The sequence below is a fragment of the Lampetra fluviatilis genome, chromosome 10 (genome assembly GCF_964198595.1).
Source record: "Lampetra fluviatilis chromosome 10, kcLamFluv1.1, whole genome shotgun sequence".
In the NCBI taxonomy this organism is placed as follows: Eukaryota; Metazoa; Chordata; class Hyperoartia; order Petromyzontiformes; family Petromyzontidae; genus Lampetra; species Lampetra fluviatilis.
Window position 1 is genome coordinate 1,124,816 of NC_136284.1, and position 18,612 is coordinate 1,143,427.

Sequence of the window (18,612 nt, forward strand, 5' to 3'; positions counted from 1 at the left end):
CGTCCTTCCAATGATTGCTAAGCCGGAATCCATCTTCTCGGTTGAAATTGTCTCTGTGTTTGTATATGTGGATCGCCTCATGAACGAATCTCTCATGGTAGCCAGATGGCTTGCAGAGAACCTCTGTCTTGGAGAAGTCAATATCATGTGAACCCACTGAATTGTAACAGTGATCTGCCACGGCTGAGGTGTTTGTCCTACGGCTTTTCAAGTCTGCTTCATGTTCACGGATGTGGTCCGAGACATGTCGTTTGGTTTCTCCAATGTAACTGCTACCACAGAGGCAACTCAAACACGTACGCCAAGCTCTTAAGGCTAATGGTTACTCCGACTACACAATCCGCAAAGCCATCACTCCAACCATCAAGAAGGATCCTGTTGAGGAGCCTGTCAAGACCATCACCTTACCCTACATTGCTGGGGTCACAAAAAAGATCTCCAAAATCCTGATTAAACACAAGATCCAGGTCTGATTCAACACAGTACATAAAATCCGTAATCTGGTCCCATCTGTAAAAGATGTGGTTCCAGACATACAGTACCCTGGCGTCTACAAACTAAGTTGCCTCTGTGGTAGCAGTTACATTGGAAAAACCAAACGACATGTCTCGGACCGCATCCGTGAACATAAAGCAGACTTGAAACACGGTAGGACAAACACCTCAGCCGTGGCAGATCACTGTTACAATTCAGTGGGTTCACATGATATTGACTTCTCCAAGACAGAGGTTCTCTGCAAGCCATCTGGCTACCATGAGAGATTCGTTCATGAGGCGATCCACATATACAAACACAGAGACAATTTCAACCGAGAAGATGGATTCCGGCTTAGCAATCATTGGAAGGACGTAATAAACCATTTCGGATCTTAACTGATTGTGTCCACGTTTACGGTGACTTTCAGACCGCGTTCCACTCACTGACATTGACTATATATCTTGTATTCTCCACAGGGAATGGATTCTTTGCTCTGCTGCAAGCTTCCAACCACCACTCTCCCATTGACATATTTCGTTGCTTCCTCTTAGTACCTTTCACGCCACGGTTTATGGTATAGTGTATAGCATATTATATAATAATAAATAGTATTAAAGTGTAATGCTTAATACAATGTATAAGGTAATATATAGTATCGTAATTTTATAGTGAATATATATCAGTGTGCTATACAGTTGAGTGGGTAGAATAAAACATAGTGTAATATGACAAGGTATAGTCAATAAGCATATTAGTTGCTGCGGTGCCATATTATTAACATTCCTTCCCTTTATTAATTCTAACCTTACTCCATCCCTTTGATACTGCTAATCCTGCATAATGCATGGGCATAATGACTTTAAACCCCTCGCCAAACCTCCTACGCATTTCACAAGTAGTACTAATCGCATATCTGCATTTCCCATAAATATGCTAAATCCCTCTTGATATGCAAATTATTGTGTCAAGACGCTCTTCGCCCCTCCATCCCAGCATAAATAGTCGCACCAAGCGTGGAGCGTGCCATTCAGACTCTGTCTACTTGACAGACCTGTTCTCCACCTGAAGACGGCTGCTTGCGTTGTGGCCGAAACGTCTTGAGAATTATTTTATTATGTTTTATTTTTATTATTTTATTACTTCCCTTCTACGTGACTTTACCGAAATAACCAAGAAGATGAATCCCTGCAGTCACGAAAGCTTTAAATCGAAAAAAATATATAGTTCCAAATGAATACAAAGTAGCTATCCAAATCATAAATGAATCCTTACGTTTGACAGTGAGATGAGCAGAGGAAGTTGCATTCCTTGCACTGAAGCTGACAGTGCCACTCTCCTCCACCGTGAGGTTGTTAATCGTCAGAACGTGAGTCCTGCCATTGGTGACACTGATTTCATTGAGCTCGTTGTTCTGTAGCGGTGTGTCCGCCAACGACCAATTGGCTTCCTTCACATTAGCGTGGGAGATTTCACAAGTGAATATGGCCGAGCCCTGCTCATACACCTCACAGTCCTTCAGGCTCCTCGTGATGGAGATGATGGGTTCTGAAAGTAGATTTCTTTCATGATTATTACGCAGGATAAATTAATACCCGAGATAATTTATAAACATGAATAACAACAGTTCAATAGAGAATATCTTATCTAGAATGTGCTTGGTAGGACAGTATTGTAACTTAAAATCACCTGTGACAATCAGCCTGGAGGTAGTGACATCATGGCCAGTGTCACAGGAGTACTCCCCAGCGTCGTGCAGGTCCAAGTGATGCAGGACTAGTCTGGCCGCTCTTCCATCCTGACTCATCTCACACTTTGCTCCAGGGAAAAGCACCCCACCATGTTTCAGCCATGTTACTGGGGCCCCTTCTTTGGACACCTCGCACACAAACACAGCGTCTCCGAGTTCCTCTTCTGTCAGATTCTGCAGGCCCTTGGTGAACACCACTGGCTTTTCTGTGAACATACAGGTCACCATACGTCGATAGTGATTAACTGTGAGCAGCCAATAACAGGTATTACAATTTTGGTGCCCAAAAACGGCCGGATATACATAATCTACATACACAATGTGCATGCACAATGTATGCTGATTCACTGTGAATCACCCAACCAATAGAAGATATTCATTGTAATTTATGACTACATTAACCCCCCACCCCTCTGGTCTTCGCACCTGATTGTTAATTATAATTAAGAACTGGTCCCGTAAGATTGAAAGAGGAGGATTTCTTCACAATCCTGGCTGTCGCCTGATGAGGCTGGTTGTAATTACCAGCAAAACGTTGTACTCGAATTATAAATGTTGTGGGTTTACTCTACAACACACCGGTGTGCTGAACTTGGCATGCTTTGTATACGGGACAAACCTTACTAATTGGCTGTGTCGGGTGGTGGCAGGTTTAACGACACATTTATATTTATACAATCTAACCCATAAAAAATCCCATTATGGAAAATGACAAAATGTAAACCGTTTTATTTTTATTTTCATACAGAAACATACTTAATATTGACAATAAAGATAGAGCTGAACCCACCCCACACAATGAGTGAAGCCGTGCTCTGCTGATCCCCGGCCAGGCATCTGTAGCTTCCCGCATCCTCCAGCTCCAGTTTGTGAACGGTCAAACTTGCAGTGAAGTCCTTCTGGTGCACTTCAAATTTATCATCTGGCTGAATGGGCTGGGAGTCCTTCCTCCACTCCACATCCACTCTGGATTTGGAGAGGCGGCAGGACAGAGTTGCAGAGCTGTCTTCCACAGCTTCAACGTTCTGTAGATGTACCAAGATTTGGACTGGCATCTCTGTTGGATATGAACAAGATTTCAGTATTTGTGATACAATGTACGCGTGTAATGTTTAATTTATTTGAAGATACTGATTATAATTCACAAACCTTGTACATTGAGCTTGGCGGTGGAACTGTCACTCCCAATGTCACAGCAATATTCCCCTTTGTCCTCCATGGTCACGCCAACGATTGTGAGTCTTGTCGTGTTGGCCTCCTGCCACATATGGACCCGATCGCTGGCCTCCATCACTCGCCCAGCCTTCCTCCATGTGACCTCAGATGGTCCAGAGAGCTCACAGAGGAAGGTCACCTCCCCAGACTCATGAACCTCAACGTCTTGCAGTGGCTGAGTGATGTGGGCGGGACGCTCTTAATGGATGACATGAAAAGGAGGTTTCAAAAAAGCATTTATATTAATGCCCTATAACATACAGTGAGGGAAAAAAGTATTTGATCCCCTGCTGATTTTGTACGTTTGCCCACTGACAAATAAATGATCAGTCTATAGTTGTAATGGTAGGTTTATTTGAACAGTGAGAGACAGAATAACAACAACAACATCCAGAAAAACGCATGTCAAAAATGTTATAAATTGATTTGCATTTTAATGCGGGAAATAAGTATTTGACTCCCTCTCAATCAGAAAGATTTCTGGCTCCCAGGTGTCTTTTATACAGGTAACGAGCTGAGATTAGGAGCACACTCTTAAAGGGAGTGCTCCTCATCTCAGCTTGTTACCTGTATAAAAGACACCTGTTCACAGAAGAAATCAATCAATCAGATTCCAAACTTTCCACCATGGCCAAGACCAAATAGCTCTCCAAGGATGTCAGGGACAAGATTGTAGACCTACACAAGGCTGGAATGGGCTACAAGACCATCGCCAAGCAGCTTGGTGAGAAGGTGACAACAGTTGGTGCGATTATTCGCAAATGGAAGAAACACAAAAGAACTGTCAATCTCCCTCGGTCTGGGGCTCCATGCAAGATCTCACCTCGTGGAGTTTCAGTGATCATGATAACGGTGAGGAGTCAGCCCAGAACTACACGGGAGGATCTTGTCAATGATCTCAAAGCAGCTGGGACCATAGTCACCAAGAAAACCGTTGGCAACACACTACGCCATGAAGGACTGAAATCCTGCAGCACCCGCAAGGTCCCCCTGCTCAAGAAAGCACATATACATGCCCGTCTGAAGTTTGCCAATGAACATCTGAATGATTCAGAGGGCAACTGGGTGAAAGTGCTCTTTGGCATAAACTCAACTCGCCGTGTTTGGAGGAGGAGGAATGCTGCCTATGACCCCAAGAACACCATCCCCAACGTCAAACATGGAGGTGGAAACATTATGCTTTGGGGGTGTTTTTCTGCTAAGGGGACAGGGCAACTTCACCGCATCAAATGGACGATGGACGGGGCCATGTACCATCAAATCTTGGGTGAGAACCTCCTTCCCTCAGCCAGGGCATTGAAAATGGGTCATGGATGGGTATTCCAGCATGACAATAACCCAAAACACACGGCCAAGGCAACAAAGGAGTGGCTCAAGAAGACGCACATTAAGGTCCTGGAGTGGCCTAGCCAGTCTCCAGACCTTAATCCCATAGAAAATCCGTGGAGGGAGCTGAAGGTTCGAGTTGCCAAACGTCAGCCTCGAAACCTTAATGATTTGGAGAAGATCTGCAAAGAGGAGTGGGACAAAATCCCTCCTGAGATGTGTGCAAACCTGGTGGCCAACTACAAGAAACGTCTGACCTCTGTGATTGTAAACAAGGGTTTTGCCACCAAGTACTAAGTCATGTTTGCAGAGGGGTCAAATACTTATTTCCCTCATTAAAATGTAAATCAATTTATAACATTTTGACATGCGTTTTTCTGGATTTTTTTGGTGTTATTCTGTCTCTCACTGTTCAAATAAACCTACAATTAAAATTATAGACTGATCATTTCTTTGTCAGTGGGCAAACGTACAAAATCAGCAGGGGATCAAATACTTTTTTCCCTCACTGTACATACACATTCAAACCTCACCATCTTGCACATGAACTGCCTGAAAATCTATTTCTTCACATTTTAGTCCTGTATACACAAGACAAATAGTCCAGTATACACAAGATGTATAGTCCTCTACACACAAGACGAAGAGTACTGTATACGCAAGACATATAGTCCTGTTTACACAAGACAAACAGTTCAGCATACACTGCCGCCAGAGAGGTGCCAGCAATTAGGGGGAGAAGCAGTAATTTAGCGGGTGCATTTGGGGACAGGCAGGTGTGAGCGTGGGAAAACGAAGTAGACGCTGGAGAGGCGGGAGTTGGAGATGATAAGAGAGATAGAGAGCACGTGCAGGAGGCGCCGCTGAGGCGCCAGCTTAATGGGGGTAACTGAGGACCCTTAATGAGGAGGGGGATATAAGGGTGTGTGCGGAGCAACACGGGGTTGTTGGTTGGAGTTGAAGCAACGAAGAGGACAAGAGCCGGAGAGAAGAAGCCTGGGACCTTGCCCTCCACACCTCGTCCTCCCCAGCTGTGTTGGCTGATCCCCCGCTGGGGGCAAGGACCAGGGTGGAGGTGTGAGAGAAGAGTGACAGGCTAGCGGAGTATTAAGTGACAGGCTAGTGGAGTTTTTAATCACAGGCTAGTAGAGTATAGAGAGAGGGAGTTCGGAGCAAGGGTACGTTGTGTTAGTGTGAGGAGCATCCGTACGGGATGCAAAGTAATAAAGTGACACAGGAGAAAAGCAAAAAATGTCCATGTGAATACACTCCACTATACCCCAAGGCGAGTTGTGGCACACCACACACTTGGCCCCTGAATCTACCTCACTCATTGCGTTCGGATGATTTTCGTTCCCGTCGTGTTTCGGGGCCTGAGGGTTCAGATTTTTGCTTGGGCTGACTGGCCACTCTGACCGGGTTAGTGGTCGGAGTTGGCCCATAGAGTGGTTGCCGCGGCCGCGGGATCATCCACTGTTATCGGAATGATAGAGGGGGTTGAAATCAGAATGCTCATCGATACCGGTGTGTCTGCGACTATCACTTATGAGTTGATGTTTTACATTCTGCCCCCTAAATGTCATACCCTATGTTCCGTCGGGGTTCCGTGCTTTGCCACAAACGGCGGCTCATTGGGCATCATTGGGAAGATAATAGCAGAGGTGTCTATTGGAGATATCAAATTGACGGGACCAGTTCTTGTATCAACGTCCCTTGCTGTTCCTTGCTTGCTTGGGACTGACTTCCTTAGGAAGATGCCACTCAAAATTTGTATTGATCAGGGTTGCCTCGAGTTACCATTGGGCCGTCGCATGGCTTTTTTTCCTTCTCCCACTCGATTGTGCAAGGTCAATGCTACTGTACAAGTGCTTGGAAGTAGGACCGTAATAATTCCTCCTGGCACGCAAATGTTGGTTCCTTTTACGATTGCGAAAGCCACTTGACCAGGAGGCGACTGCAGAAGGAATCCTCCTAGTGTGCTCAGCGGAAACCCCCGTCTAAACCCTGTTATCCACCGTTGCAATCCATTCAAGTTTCCCGCATAAATGAGGTGGTTGCTCTTGATGTCCTTGGTCCATTTCCTACCACCCCTCGCGTGAATAAGTATTTACTGGTGAGCGTCGAATATTTGTCACGGTGGCCAATGGCCTGGCCGCTTCCCAACCAGTCAGCAGCGACCATCACTGAGGCATTCCTCGATGGCTATGTGATGGACAAGGGGGCCCCTGAGCGTCTTCTGACCGATCAGGATAAACATTTTTCTTCTAAATTGCTGCGGGAGGTGTGTGATTTGTTTGTAACAAAGAAAGTACGTACGTCGCCCTACCACCCCCAGACGGACGGAATGGTGGAGCGGTTGCACAGGACTCTGACGTCCATGTTGAGTCATCAGGTCAGCGAGTCCCAGCTTGACTGGGACTTGCATGTTCCCAAGTTCCTGGCTGCCTACAGAATGGTCCCTCACGCATCCACCGGCTACTCGCCAATTTTTTTAATGTACGGGAGAGAACACAACCCTCCCACCCCATTGATGTCCAATTAGCCGAGCCAAGCAAGGCTAAATCTAAAATTCCAAATTCCATGCGCCTTATCCTTCAAAAGCTTTCGGAAGTGCGCGAGGCTTCCAGGGAAAATTCCAAGTCGGGCCAATTGGCAAATGAGCGGCTGAGGGGTCTCCATCTTTCCGGACATGAGTGGGCCCCAGGTGGCAAGGCCTAGTTGCACTGTCCCCAGGTACTGGTGGGTACATCACCCAAATTGTTTAAAACACTGGAGGGGGCCTGTTGATGTTATTCGGGTCGTTTGGCCCCAGTGTGTTCAAATTCGTTGGGGTCGACGGAGCTGGTTCGTACATCCATCTCCACACAGGGGCCAAGTGTCGGGTGTGTCGGGCGAGCTGAGGTGTGTACCCACTGAGGTTGGTCCTTAGGTGTGTGATGTGATCCCGTCCTCAGGTTCCGCGCGTTTAACGTCCCCCGAGCTGCCGCCTGCGCCGCCTCCGCAAACTTCGGGAGCGGAGGGCTCGTCTGTCCGGCCGACTGCTTTTCGTGAGGAGCTGGGTTCGACGGGACATTTTCAAATTTCCCCTGGCACCCCCAGGGAGAGTACGCCCACCTCACCTGGGGGCCCGGCCACGAGGACTCGATCAAAGACTCTTCAGTTTTCGTGATCCCCATACACACACACACCGTCAGTTGGTTGTCGCACTCGGCATATCGTATTGGTCATTGGTTGAACCTGGCCTTTATTGTGCTTGTGGGTGTTGTTCCACGGTGAGGGTGGGAGATGCCGGTGATGGAGGGGGTATCGAGGTTTCGAGTGTTACTGCGTGTTGTTTTTTCTCTCTCTACTTATCTCTATCTCTCTTCCCTTCCCTCTTCCGTTGTGTACTGTTGGTTCTGTTCCCTTCTCCCATTCGTCACTGTATATATTGTATATATTGTATTTATGGGATGGGGTATTTATTTGTTGAGGCACACTTAGGGGTTTTGTTGTTGTTTTGTTGAAGGGGAGTTGACAGCCGGGACGGCTGTCACTGTGCTGGGTGCAGTGCCGGCCCTAGAGGGGCACGGTGTGCAATGTAACAACATCACGGATACCACAAGGGTGTGGGTGTAGTACCAGCCCTAGAGGGGCCCGGTGAGCGCTGAATATGATAGCGCCAGATGGCACCACGCTTTGCATACAGCGCCAGCCCTACAGGACAATGCATGTGAGTGCCGGCCGAAGGATGAGGTTATGTGAGGCCATGGGACTCTGGTTGACCCGTGAGGACACGTGACCAGTTAAGTCTACAGAGGGGCGCACGCCCAAAAGAATATAGGCCGGGTCCCGAAAGGGACCGGGGTTGTTGTTATCCTGGAAGAAACCTTAATCTACGTTCTCCGTTCAACGAGTCTCCAACACGTGAACCCGGACCAAAGCTGTTGGTCCCGGTCCGTAGTAGCGTTACGTTGTAACTAGTGTAGTTAGCCTGGTGGTCACCACCATAGGTTGTCATTCTGTTAAGGGGAAAGTTAACCCATGTGTTGGATTGAATAAATGTGTTGCCTCCAAGTACGTCTGCGACACAGTTGAACCCACTACACAGACAAGGAGACTATTGACAGTACAGACAAGGGGACTATAGACAGTACAGACAATGAGACAATAAACAGTACAGACAAGACAGAGTACGAACGCGGAAGTACAACAAGGACAGAGACAACTTTGTGAGACAGGGAGTGGTTGTCGTGCAACCAGGTAGAATGGAGCAGCGGTAGCGTGTGGTCAGGCCAAATGCTCGTGCCTCGTACTAGGCCCAGTGGGATAGAGTTAAAATGATTAAGAATACTAGTTTTTACACCCAAACAAGGTCTAATTGTTGCACTCCTTTTATAATAAAAACAAATTATGATGTTGCAAAGGAGTATGAAAACTGTGTCTAACTTTAGCTACAGAGCAGACAATGGGTGTGACTATGCAGGTGGCAACAGAAATAACCTACATTTGTAATATATGTAACATTTGTAATATATGTAACATTTGTAATATATGTAATTTAAAACAAAATTAAACTGTTCTGAGTAAGTAATATTTGATAACATTTGAAAAAGCAAATGTGTTTTTTTATTGACAGAGATATCTACACGAGTAAAAAACTGCCTCACCTTTCACCCTCAATTGGCCAGACGAGGATGCGTTCAGGGCACTGAACCTGATCGTGCCGCTGTCTTGTGGCGTGAGATGCTTCATGGCCAGCACGTGCGTCCTTCCGTTCACCACGCTAATCTCATTGAGATCGTTATTCCGGAGTGGCGTGTCACCCAGAAACCACGCGGATTCCCGTACGTCGGCAACGGAGATCTCACAGGTGAATGTAGCCGAACCGCCCTCGTAAGCGACGCAGTCTCCTAGGCCCCGTACAATATTACATGGCTCTGAAAGGCATATGGAAACCAACATTATAAACATGTTTTCATTTTATGTTGGCGAGGCATTTGGTACAAAACAATGAGCAGTACTGCGATTGTTGCACGTTACGGCACGGCCGGTGGTGGAGGAGCACCTAACCTTGTTGAGGCTCCGCACCCTGTAGTGGCTCCAGCATGATGACCGGTAGTTCTGGCGAATAAAAGGAAAATAAGTGAATGGTTACAAAAACAAAGTGATGAACACTCAAATTTTCTGCATGAGTGATATAAAATAATTGACAAACCTTGTACGCCGAGCTCGGCAGTGGAGCTTTCACTCCCAATGTCACACGAATATTCCCCTCTGTCCTCCAGGGTCACACCAAGGATTGTGAGTCTTGCCGTGTTGGCCTCCTGCCACATATGGACCCGATCGCTGGCCTCCATTACTCGCCCAGCCTTCCTCCATGTGACCTCAGATGGTCCAGATAGCTCACACAGGAAGGTCACCTCTCCAGATGCATAAGCCTCAGTGTTCTGCAGTGGCTGAGTGATGTGGACTGGACGCCCTGTGGAGATGCAATTATATATAAATCAAAATATCCACATATTTAGGAATGTTTTATGCCAAATGGTACTAAATTCATTTATCCAATCATAGTATCCTTACGTTTGACAATAAGATGAGCAGAGGACGTGGCATTCCTTGCACTGAAGCTGACAGTGCCACTCTCCTCCACCGTTAGGTGGTTTATTGTCAGCACGTGGGTCTTGCCATTTGTGACACTGATTTCATTGAGCTCGTTGTTCTGTAGCGGTGTGTCCGCCAACGACCACTTGGCTTCCTTCACATTAGCGTGGGAGATCTCACACGTGAATATGGCCGAGCCCTGCTCAAACACCTCACAGTCCTCCAGACCCCTCGTGATGGAGATGATGGGTTCTGAACATACATTAAAAACAGATGATTTAAACATGCCTGCACATAACGTATGCCTACATTAGCCTAAATATTGACATTATAAATGTGTACAGTGCTCGTAAAATAATACACAGATCACCTGTGACATTGAGCCTAGCGGTGGTGACATCGTGGCCGGTGTCACAGGAGTACTGCCCAGCGTCGCGCAGGCCCAGGTGATGCAGGACCAGTCTGGCCGCTCTTCCATCCTGACTCATCTCACACTTTGCTCCAGGGTAAAGCACCCCGCCATTTTTTAACCACGTTACTGGGGCCCCTTCTTTGGACACCTCGCACACAAACACAGCATCTCCGAGTTCCTCTTCTGTCAAATCCCGCAAGCCCTTGGTGAACACCACTGGCTTCTCTATTAAACATAACATACAGAGGTATTCAGTGGTTACATTTGGTTGTACATAATGAGCATCATGGAAAAAAACCCTTCAAAAACATAACATTTTACCTTAATGTAACACTTTACAGAAGTATAAATATAATGATCAATTTAGTCATACCTGTAAGAGTAAGCGTAGCAAAGGTGCGGCCATCCTCCGTCTCACACTCATAGCTCCCAGCATCCTCTGGTTGAACGTTGTGGATGATGAGTGTGGCAACATTTCCCTCCTGCTTCATCTCATACTTGGCACTCGGTAGCAGAACTGAGGAGTCCTTCCTCCAGGTGACTCTCACTGCTGGCTTTGAGAAGCGGCAGCGGAGAGTCGCAGTTCCACTCTGTTCAACCTCCTGGTCCTGAAGGGCCTCGGAGATCAGCACCGGGGCCTCTGTAAGAAAGATACACGAGGCCACATTATTTCGGGAAAACTATTGTTAGATTCATCTGCGTACTCATATTGTGCATAGATATACAGTATCTTAAAACTAGTATTCTTACTATCTTGATTTGAAGCTTTCGTCAAGTCACGTAGGTAGAAAAAATAATAATCGATCACGACGTTTCGATGACAACACAAGCGGTCGTCCTCAGGCGGAAAAATAATCCATCAATGGAACTGCTGAACCAGCGAAAGAGCTGTTACAAAAATATGTGGCGATGGGCGAGCAAGCAGGGTCTGAGCTGGAAAGGACTTCCATCCCCGGACGCAAGCACGTCAGTTGTGTTAATGGGGGAGATTAGGGACAGAGAGATTAGGGAGAGAGATTAGCATGAAATAAGCTTCCGTTGCCGCATAAGAGTATCACCCCCGCATATGCGCACAACAGCAGTGTTAATGAGAGATTATCACCATGAGAGTGCAATCCAACTGTTGTGTTGGCCGACTCTCTGTGCTGTATTGCATTATATTTCCAAGTTTACTATGTTTGTTTTCTCATTCATTTGTACCTGATGATGGTTGCTTGTGTTCCAATCGAAACGTCGTATTCTATTATCATTGTATTTAATTTCTACGTGACTTTACCAAAAGAACCAAAGAGTAAATAGTATTCTTGTAATAATCTGGCATGACATAGACTGGGGAGAACCAAGTTTTAATGATCACGGTTCACCTTGAACGTGGAGTTTGGCAGAGGTGGCCTCATTTCCTGCATCACAAATGTACGTCCCCGCGTCCTCTGGCCGCAGCTTTGTGATCACGAGTATTACAATCGCTCCGTCTCTGTGCGTCACATACTTCTGAGAAGGACTCAGGTGTCGATCACCTTTACGCCATGTGACTGAGGCACTGGGCTGGGAAACTTCGCAGACAAATTGTGCTTCTCCATTTTCCATGCAATGTACATCCTCCAAAGTCTTCACAAACCTTACAGGCAATCCTTTGCAGATGGTTACACATGGAGATAGAAGCACAGGAGAAAAGGTGTTGAATATCAATGGCATGAAATTGTATAGTGCAGATTTTGACTAACATTCTTCCTGCAGGAAATGGAAGCTGCCATTCCACCCCACTGAATGAGTGCAGCATAAGTCGACATCATAAATACAGCCCAAGTCCATGTTAGAAGCGGACTGAAGTAATTCCATCAGAGGATTATGATGCGATGGTGCAATCACCACCAACATGTGGCGTTGACCAATCCTTCTGATCCCGTGAGTGGGTATCGGTTCGCAGCACGCTGCGCTGAGCTACGAACCCGGCGAACTGAATTCAAGTCCTGTTCATGGCTAACACCAGCGACGATTATCTGAATCAGTCCTGGGCATCCCCTAGTTCGGCTCAGCCTCCACTCATTTTAGGATTGTTTCTATATCATAAGTTACGGTTACAACTTTCTCCCCCAGGGCTAATATTTGTGAACTGCCTTTTTTTCTGGTTTAAAACGTAGGCTTTCGCGACCAATATTATCCATAATAAAGGTTTCTGGGTTAGATTGCGTAAATATAAATGTGTCTTTTTGCTGCTTTCATGCTCCCATTGCTCGCTGTGATGTCTTCAGCCATGCTTGTCTTTTTCTCTGATTTCTCTTCTCATTCTTTTCCCAATCGTTTTTACAGAGTTCTACCTATTCAATCTCCAGTTTTAAATCTCCGCTGATGTTTACATGGACCCCTTCCTCAACACATATTTTATTGTTTCGGACAATTTGCTCTCTGCTTTTGAACCTTTCAATCCAATTTAAATTGACATTAAATACTCGGCTAGTTATTCATTATTTCAAGTGGTGACATCCATTGAAAACAATTTGAATGACCTACCCTTAATGGACAAAGTTGCTGAGGACGTCTGTTTCCCTGCCTTGAAGGTAACACAGCCACCGTCCTGCAGGGTGAGGTTGTTGAGGGTGAGGACGTGTGTTTTCCCTCCGTCCACACTGATTTCATTCAATTCGTTATGATAGAGCCGGCTCTGATCCAGCCACCACTCCACCTCCTGCACATCAGCGTGGGAGATCTCGCAGGAGAACGTAGCCGAGTTGTTCTCAAACACCTCACAGTCCTCCAGGCCTCTCACAACACGAATGTCTCGCTCTGGAAAGACGGATATTTAAATCAATTCTGGTTCTCTCATATTTACATGAGTTCTAAATAAAAACAATTAATTTTAAATGTAAAAAAACCTTCAACAACACTAGAAAAAAACCTTTACAATTTACGTGAATGTACTTTTAAAATGTACTAATCACCTGTGACAATCAGCCTGGCAGTGGTGACATCGTGGCCAGTGTCACAGGAGTACTGCTCAGCGTCGTGCAGGCCCAAGTGATGCAGGACCAGTCTGGCCGCTCTTCCATCCTGACTCATCTCACACTTTGCCCCAGGGTAAAGCACCCCACCATTTTTCAGCCACGTTACTTGGGCCCCTTCTTTGGACACCTCGCACACAAACACAGCGTCTCCGAGTTCCTCTTCTGTCAGATCTTGCAGGCCCTTGGTGAACACCACTGGCTTCTCTGTGAAATAAGAAGACAATATAATTATCTCCCACCATTGTTTCACAGCGTGAAGGAGCAATTATTTAATCGGAAGAATGTTTAAATGTTTCATGAGAAAAACACCTTTTATTTCCAGCATTGCAGAAGTCCGATCATTCTCCGTCTCACATTCGTAGCTCCCAGCATCCTCTGATTGAACGTTATGGATAACAAGAATGGCTACGTTTCCCTCAAGTTTCATCTCATACTTGTCACTCGGGTGCAGGACTGAGGAGTCCTTCCTCCAGGTGACTCTCACTGCTGGTTTTGAGAAGCGGCATTGGAGAGTCGCAATTCCACTCTCTTCAGCCTCCTGGTTCTGAAGGGCCTCCAGAATCAGCACTGGGGTTTCTGTCGTATAAATAAACCAATTTATTTTTGTATAATATACGAAACAGAGTTTGATCGAACTTAAAAAAGAGAAGTAATTACAGAAAATAGATTTAACAATTGCCAATCCAACACCATGACCTCCTTTTACACACGCATTTTTTATGCATTAAAAAACACATTGGCACACCTTTAACTCGAAGAGTTGAGGACGTCCGATCATTCTCCGTCTCACACTCATAGCTCCCAGCATCCTCCAGCTGCACATTACGGATTACAAGAGTGGCCACGTCCTCCTCTAGCTTCATCTCATACTTGGCACTTGGATGCAGGACTGAGGAGTCCTTCCTCCAGGTGACTCTCGCTGCTGGCTTTGAGAAGCGGCAACGGAGAGTTGCAGTCCCACACTCTTCAACCTCGTGGTCCTGAAGTGCCTCATAAATAAGCACCAGGGCCTCTGCAAGCAAAATATGAGGCCAGTTTATGATTGGTAAACTGTGGAACTTGGCAGAATGTCCATGTACCAAGATCACTATTATCTTTGGTTGTGGAGAACCAACACATCTCACCTTGAACACGGAGTCTGGCAGAGGTGGCATCATCTCCTGCATCACAAGTGTACGCCCCTGCGTCTTCTGGTTGCAGTTTTGTGACAACGAGACTCGCGACCGCTCCGTGTCTGTGCATCACGTACTTCTGAGAAGGGCTCAGCTGTTTATCGCCCCTGTGCCATGTGACCGGAGCGCTCGGCTCGGACACCTCACACACAAATTCTGCTTCTCCATCCTCCACACAATCTACATCCTCTAGTCGCTTCACAAACTTCACTGGTACCGCTGTGCACACCACAACGCAAGAAGATGGAGTTGGACTTTAGAGCACGTTCAATATTAATTAATACGAAGATCAACTTCACAAAACAGATATTTAGATATCATGAAATACACAGAGAACCTTTTATGGTATTAACACCAAAGATGGGCTTATTACAGTACGTAGCGTACCCTTAATAGACAAGTTCGCTGAGGACGTCTGTTTCCCTGCCTTGAAGGTAACACAGCCGCCGTCCTGCAGGGTGAGGTTGTTGAGGGTGAGGACGTGTGTTTTCCCTCCGTCCACACTGATTTCATTCAATTCGTTATGATAGAGCCGGCTCTGATCCAGCCACCACTCCACCTCCTGCACATCAGCGTGGGAGATCTCGCAGGAGAACGTGGCCGAGTTGTTCTCAAACACCTCACAGTCCTCCAGGCCTCTCACAATGTGGATGTTTCGCTCTGGAAAGAAGGATATTTATATCAATTCTGGTTCTCTTATCTAATCATTTATAAAGGTTAAGTGTTCACATATACTGAAAAAAACGTTTAAATTCTCGTGAATGTACTTTTAAAATGTACTAATCACCTGTGACATTGAGCCTGGCGGTGGTGACATCATGGCCAGTGTTACAGGAGTACTGCCCAGCGTCGTGCAGGCCCAAGTGATGCAGCACGAGTCTGGCCGCTCTTCCATCCTGACTCATCTCACACTTTGCCCCAGGGTAAAGCACCCCACCATGTTTCAGCCACGTTACTGGGGACCCTTCTTTGGACACCTCGCACACGAACACAGCGTCTCCGAGTTCCTCTTCTGTTAGATCCTGCAGGCCCTTGGTGAACATCACTGGTTTATCTGTGAAATAAGAAGGCAGTAGATTTTATCCCACCATTGTTTTACTGGAAGAATCTAGTTACTTAATTGCAAATATTTTTTGCATGTGTAGTGTCTTTAAAAATTACTCACACTGACACGTGGTAACACGTCACCTGCTTACACTTTATTATTCCTGGACTTAAAGCTTTCGTGACTGCAGGAATTCCTATTCTTTGGGTCTTTCAGTAAAGTCACGTTTCTTGGTTCAAAGAAAATAACAAAAATAACTAAAAAACCCTGCGACATTTCGATTGCAACGCAAGCAGTCGTCATAATTTTTTTGCGATCGAAACGTCATCATTTTATGACAACCGCTTGCGTTGCGATCGAAACATCGTACTTTTTTGTATGTTATATTTTTTGAACCTATCTACGTGACTTCACCGAAAGACCCAAATAATATTTATTACTCCTGTTCACGCGCCAGTTGTAGGCACTCCTATACCTATCTTTGCTGTCACATAGAGTTGACTTCTCTCCGCTCTCATCTTTTCTGCACCTCACCTATCCTGCACTCAGCAACTCTGCACTCAGCGACTCTGCACACAGCAACTCCTAGAACTCTGCATCTCCACCGTTGCCCTCACGTACATTGCCTCATACCCACTCAACCGTCTGTCCCGTGTGGGGGGTTCAGCCAACACCTGCCCGGCGACGGTGTGAGGGTTGAGGCTTCATTGACAGCTTGAGCGGCCGTGGGGAGATGTCTTCATTCTTGGTTCCCAGGCAACTCCATCCACTCATGCACACTACCGCTTATATCCCCCTGCTCATCCCGAGTCCTCACGCACTTCCCCTTAAGCCACCGCCTGCCCGGTGCCTGGTGTCCTTATTAATCCCTTATCATCACCCCCCATCTCCCATCACCCTGACGACAACCTCCGGCCTCAACCTTCCCACCTGTTCGACCTCGTTTGCAACTGCTTCTCCTATTAATTACTGTCAGTTTGTTGGTGCAAACCTCACGTTGTAACGATCACACTTGTTTGTCCTCAGTTGCACCCACTTAACTGCGCGCACCGCATATATCTATCCTTTACATATGTGTTATGTGACAATAACCTTTTATTGCCAATATTCCAGAAGTTTGATCATTCTCCGTCTCGCAATCGAAACTCCCAGCATCCTCTGGTTGAACGTTGTGGATAACAAGAGTGGCCAGGTTACCCTCCAGTTTCATCTCATACTTGTCACTCGGGTGTAGGACTGAGGAGTCCTTTCTCCAGGTGACTCTCGCTGCCGGCTTTGAGAAGCGGCAGCGGATAGTCGCAGTTCCACTTTCTTCAACCTCCTGATCCTGAAGGGCCTCAGTGATCATCACTGGGGTTTCTGCAGCAAAAACAAACCATGAGTGTGTAATGGAAGTCTCATAATGTTCAAATTATTTCAAACCAATTTAGTAATTAATTACCAATCTCGTGCAAACTTGTTTTTACATACAGTATAGTAGACATTAATTATTAAAAACTCATTGGGATAACTAACCTTTCACTCTTAGCACTGCAGAAGTCTGATCATTCTCTGTCTTGCACTCATAGCTCCCAGCATCCTCCAGCTGTACATTGTGGATAACAAGAGTGGCCAGGTTACCCTCCAGCTTCATCTCATACTTGTCACTCGGGTGCAGGACTGAGGATTCCTTCCTCCAGGTGACCCTCGCTGCTGGTTTTGAGAAGCGACATCGGAGAGTTGCAATTCCACTCTCTTCAACCTCCTGGTCCCGAAGGGCCTCGGAGATCAGCACCGGGGCCTCTGTAGCAAAAAAAGAGCATCCAATATTGTATAAAGTAATATTTGACTCCGGGTTATTATTCTTGGTAGATAAACTCTTGTACAGAGGTTACCATGACTGTCGCTTGAGGAAAATCATGTGAAGATTATCACATCTCACCTTGAACACAGAGATTAGCAGACGTGGCTTCATCTCCTGCATCACAAGTGTACGCCCCAGCGTCTTCTCGCTGCAGCTTTGTGACAACGAGACTCGCGACCGCTCCGTCTCTGTGCATTACGTACTTCTGAGAAGGGCTCAGCTGCTTATCGCCCCTGTGCCATGTGACCGGAGCACTGGGCTGGGACACCTCACACACAAATTCTGCTTCTCCATCTTCCACACAATCTACATCCTCTAGTCGCTTCACAAACTTCACTGGTACCGCTGTGCACACCACAACAAAAGAAGATGGACTTTAGAGCACATTCAATATGAATTATTACGAAGATCAACTTAACAAACCAGAAATTAAGATGTCATGAAATACAGAGAACCTTCTATGATATTAACATCAAAGATGGGTACTCTTAGGTTTTTTTCGGTAAAGTCACGTAGGCAAAAAATAGAAATAAATAATAAAATGAAAATACATAATAAATTATTTATGGAACTTAAATTATAAATCACGACGTTTTGGAGGCAACACAAGTCTCCATCATCAGGTGGGACCGTCACAGCTAAATTTACTGTATCAAGTGAGGAAAAATCCAAGAGACAAGCTCTTAAATACAAGTTAAGAGGGGGGGGGGGGCTTATTTGAATGTGGTAGCCAGGGAATGGAATGGTGGGGGGCGGGGCTAAAAGAGAACAATTGGTGCACATCGACTCG

The 18,612-nt window shown here is 46.2% G+C and overlaps 1 protein-coding gene across 1 annotated transcript in view; it reads right to left on the reverse strand.

The window, feature by feature from the left end:
* The window catches only part of LOC144934358 (obscurin-like), a 121,169-nt gene that overhangs the window by 55,677 nt on the left and 46,880 nt on the right, over positions 1 to 18,612 (reverse strand). Inside the window, exons 61-74 of the mRNA XM_078860043.1 lie at positions 18,022 to 18,167; positions 17,600 to 17,723; positions 17,177 to 17,338; positions 15,872 to 15,988; positions 15,322 to 15,594; positions 15,012 to 15,153; positions 14,633 to 14,684; positions 13,332 to 13,446; positions 11,266 to 11,400; positions 10,328 to 10,600; positions 7,679 to 7,820; positions 3,015 to 3,190; positions 2,333 to 2,430; positions 1,750 to 1,924 (exon numbers count right to left, since the gene is read on the reverse strand). Of these exons, the coding sequence (XP_078716169.1) occupies positions 1,750 to 1,924; positions 2,333 to 2,430; positions 3,015 to 3,190; positions 7,679 to 7,820; positions 10,328 to 10,600; positions 11,266 to 11,400; positions 13,332 to 13,446; positions 14,633 to 14,684; positions 15,012 to 15,153; positions 15,322 to 15,594; positions 15,872 to 15,988; positions 17,177 to 17,338; positions 17,600 to 17,723; positions 18,022 to 18,167 (2,130 nt within the window). The remainder of the gene's footprint in view (positions 1 to 1,749; positions 1,925 to 2,332; positions 2,431 to 3,014; positions 3,191 to 7,678; positions 7,821 to 10,327; positions 10,601 to 11,265; positions 11,401 to 13,331; positions 13,447 to 14,632; positions 14,685 to 15,011; positions 15,154 to 15,321; positions 15,595 to 15,871; positions 15,989 to 17,176; positions 17,339 to 17,599; positions 17,724 to 18,021; positions 18,168 to 18,612) is intronic.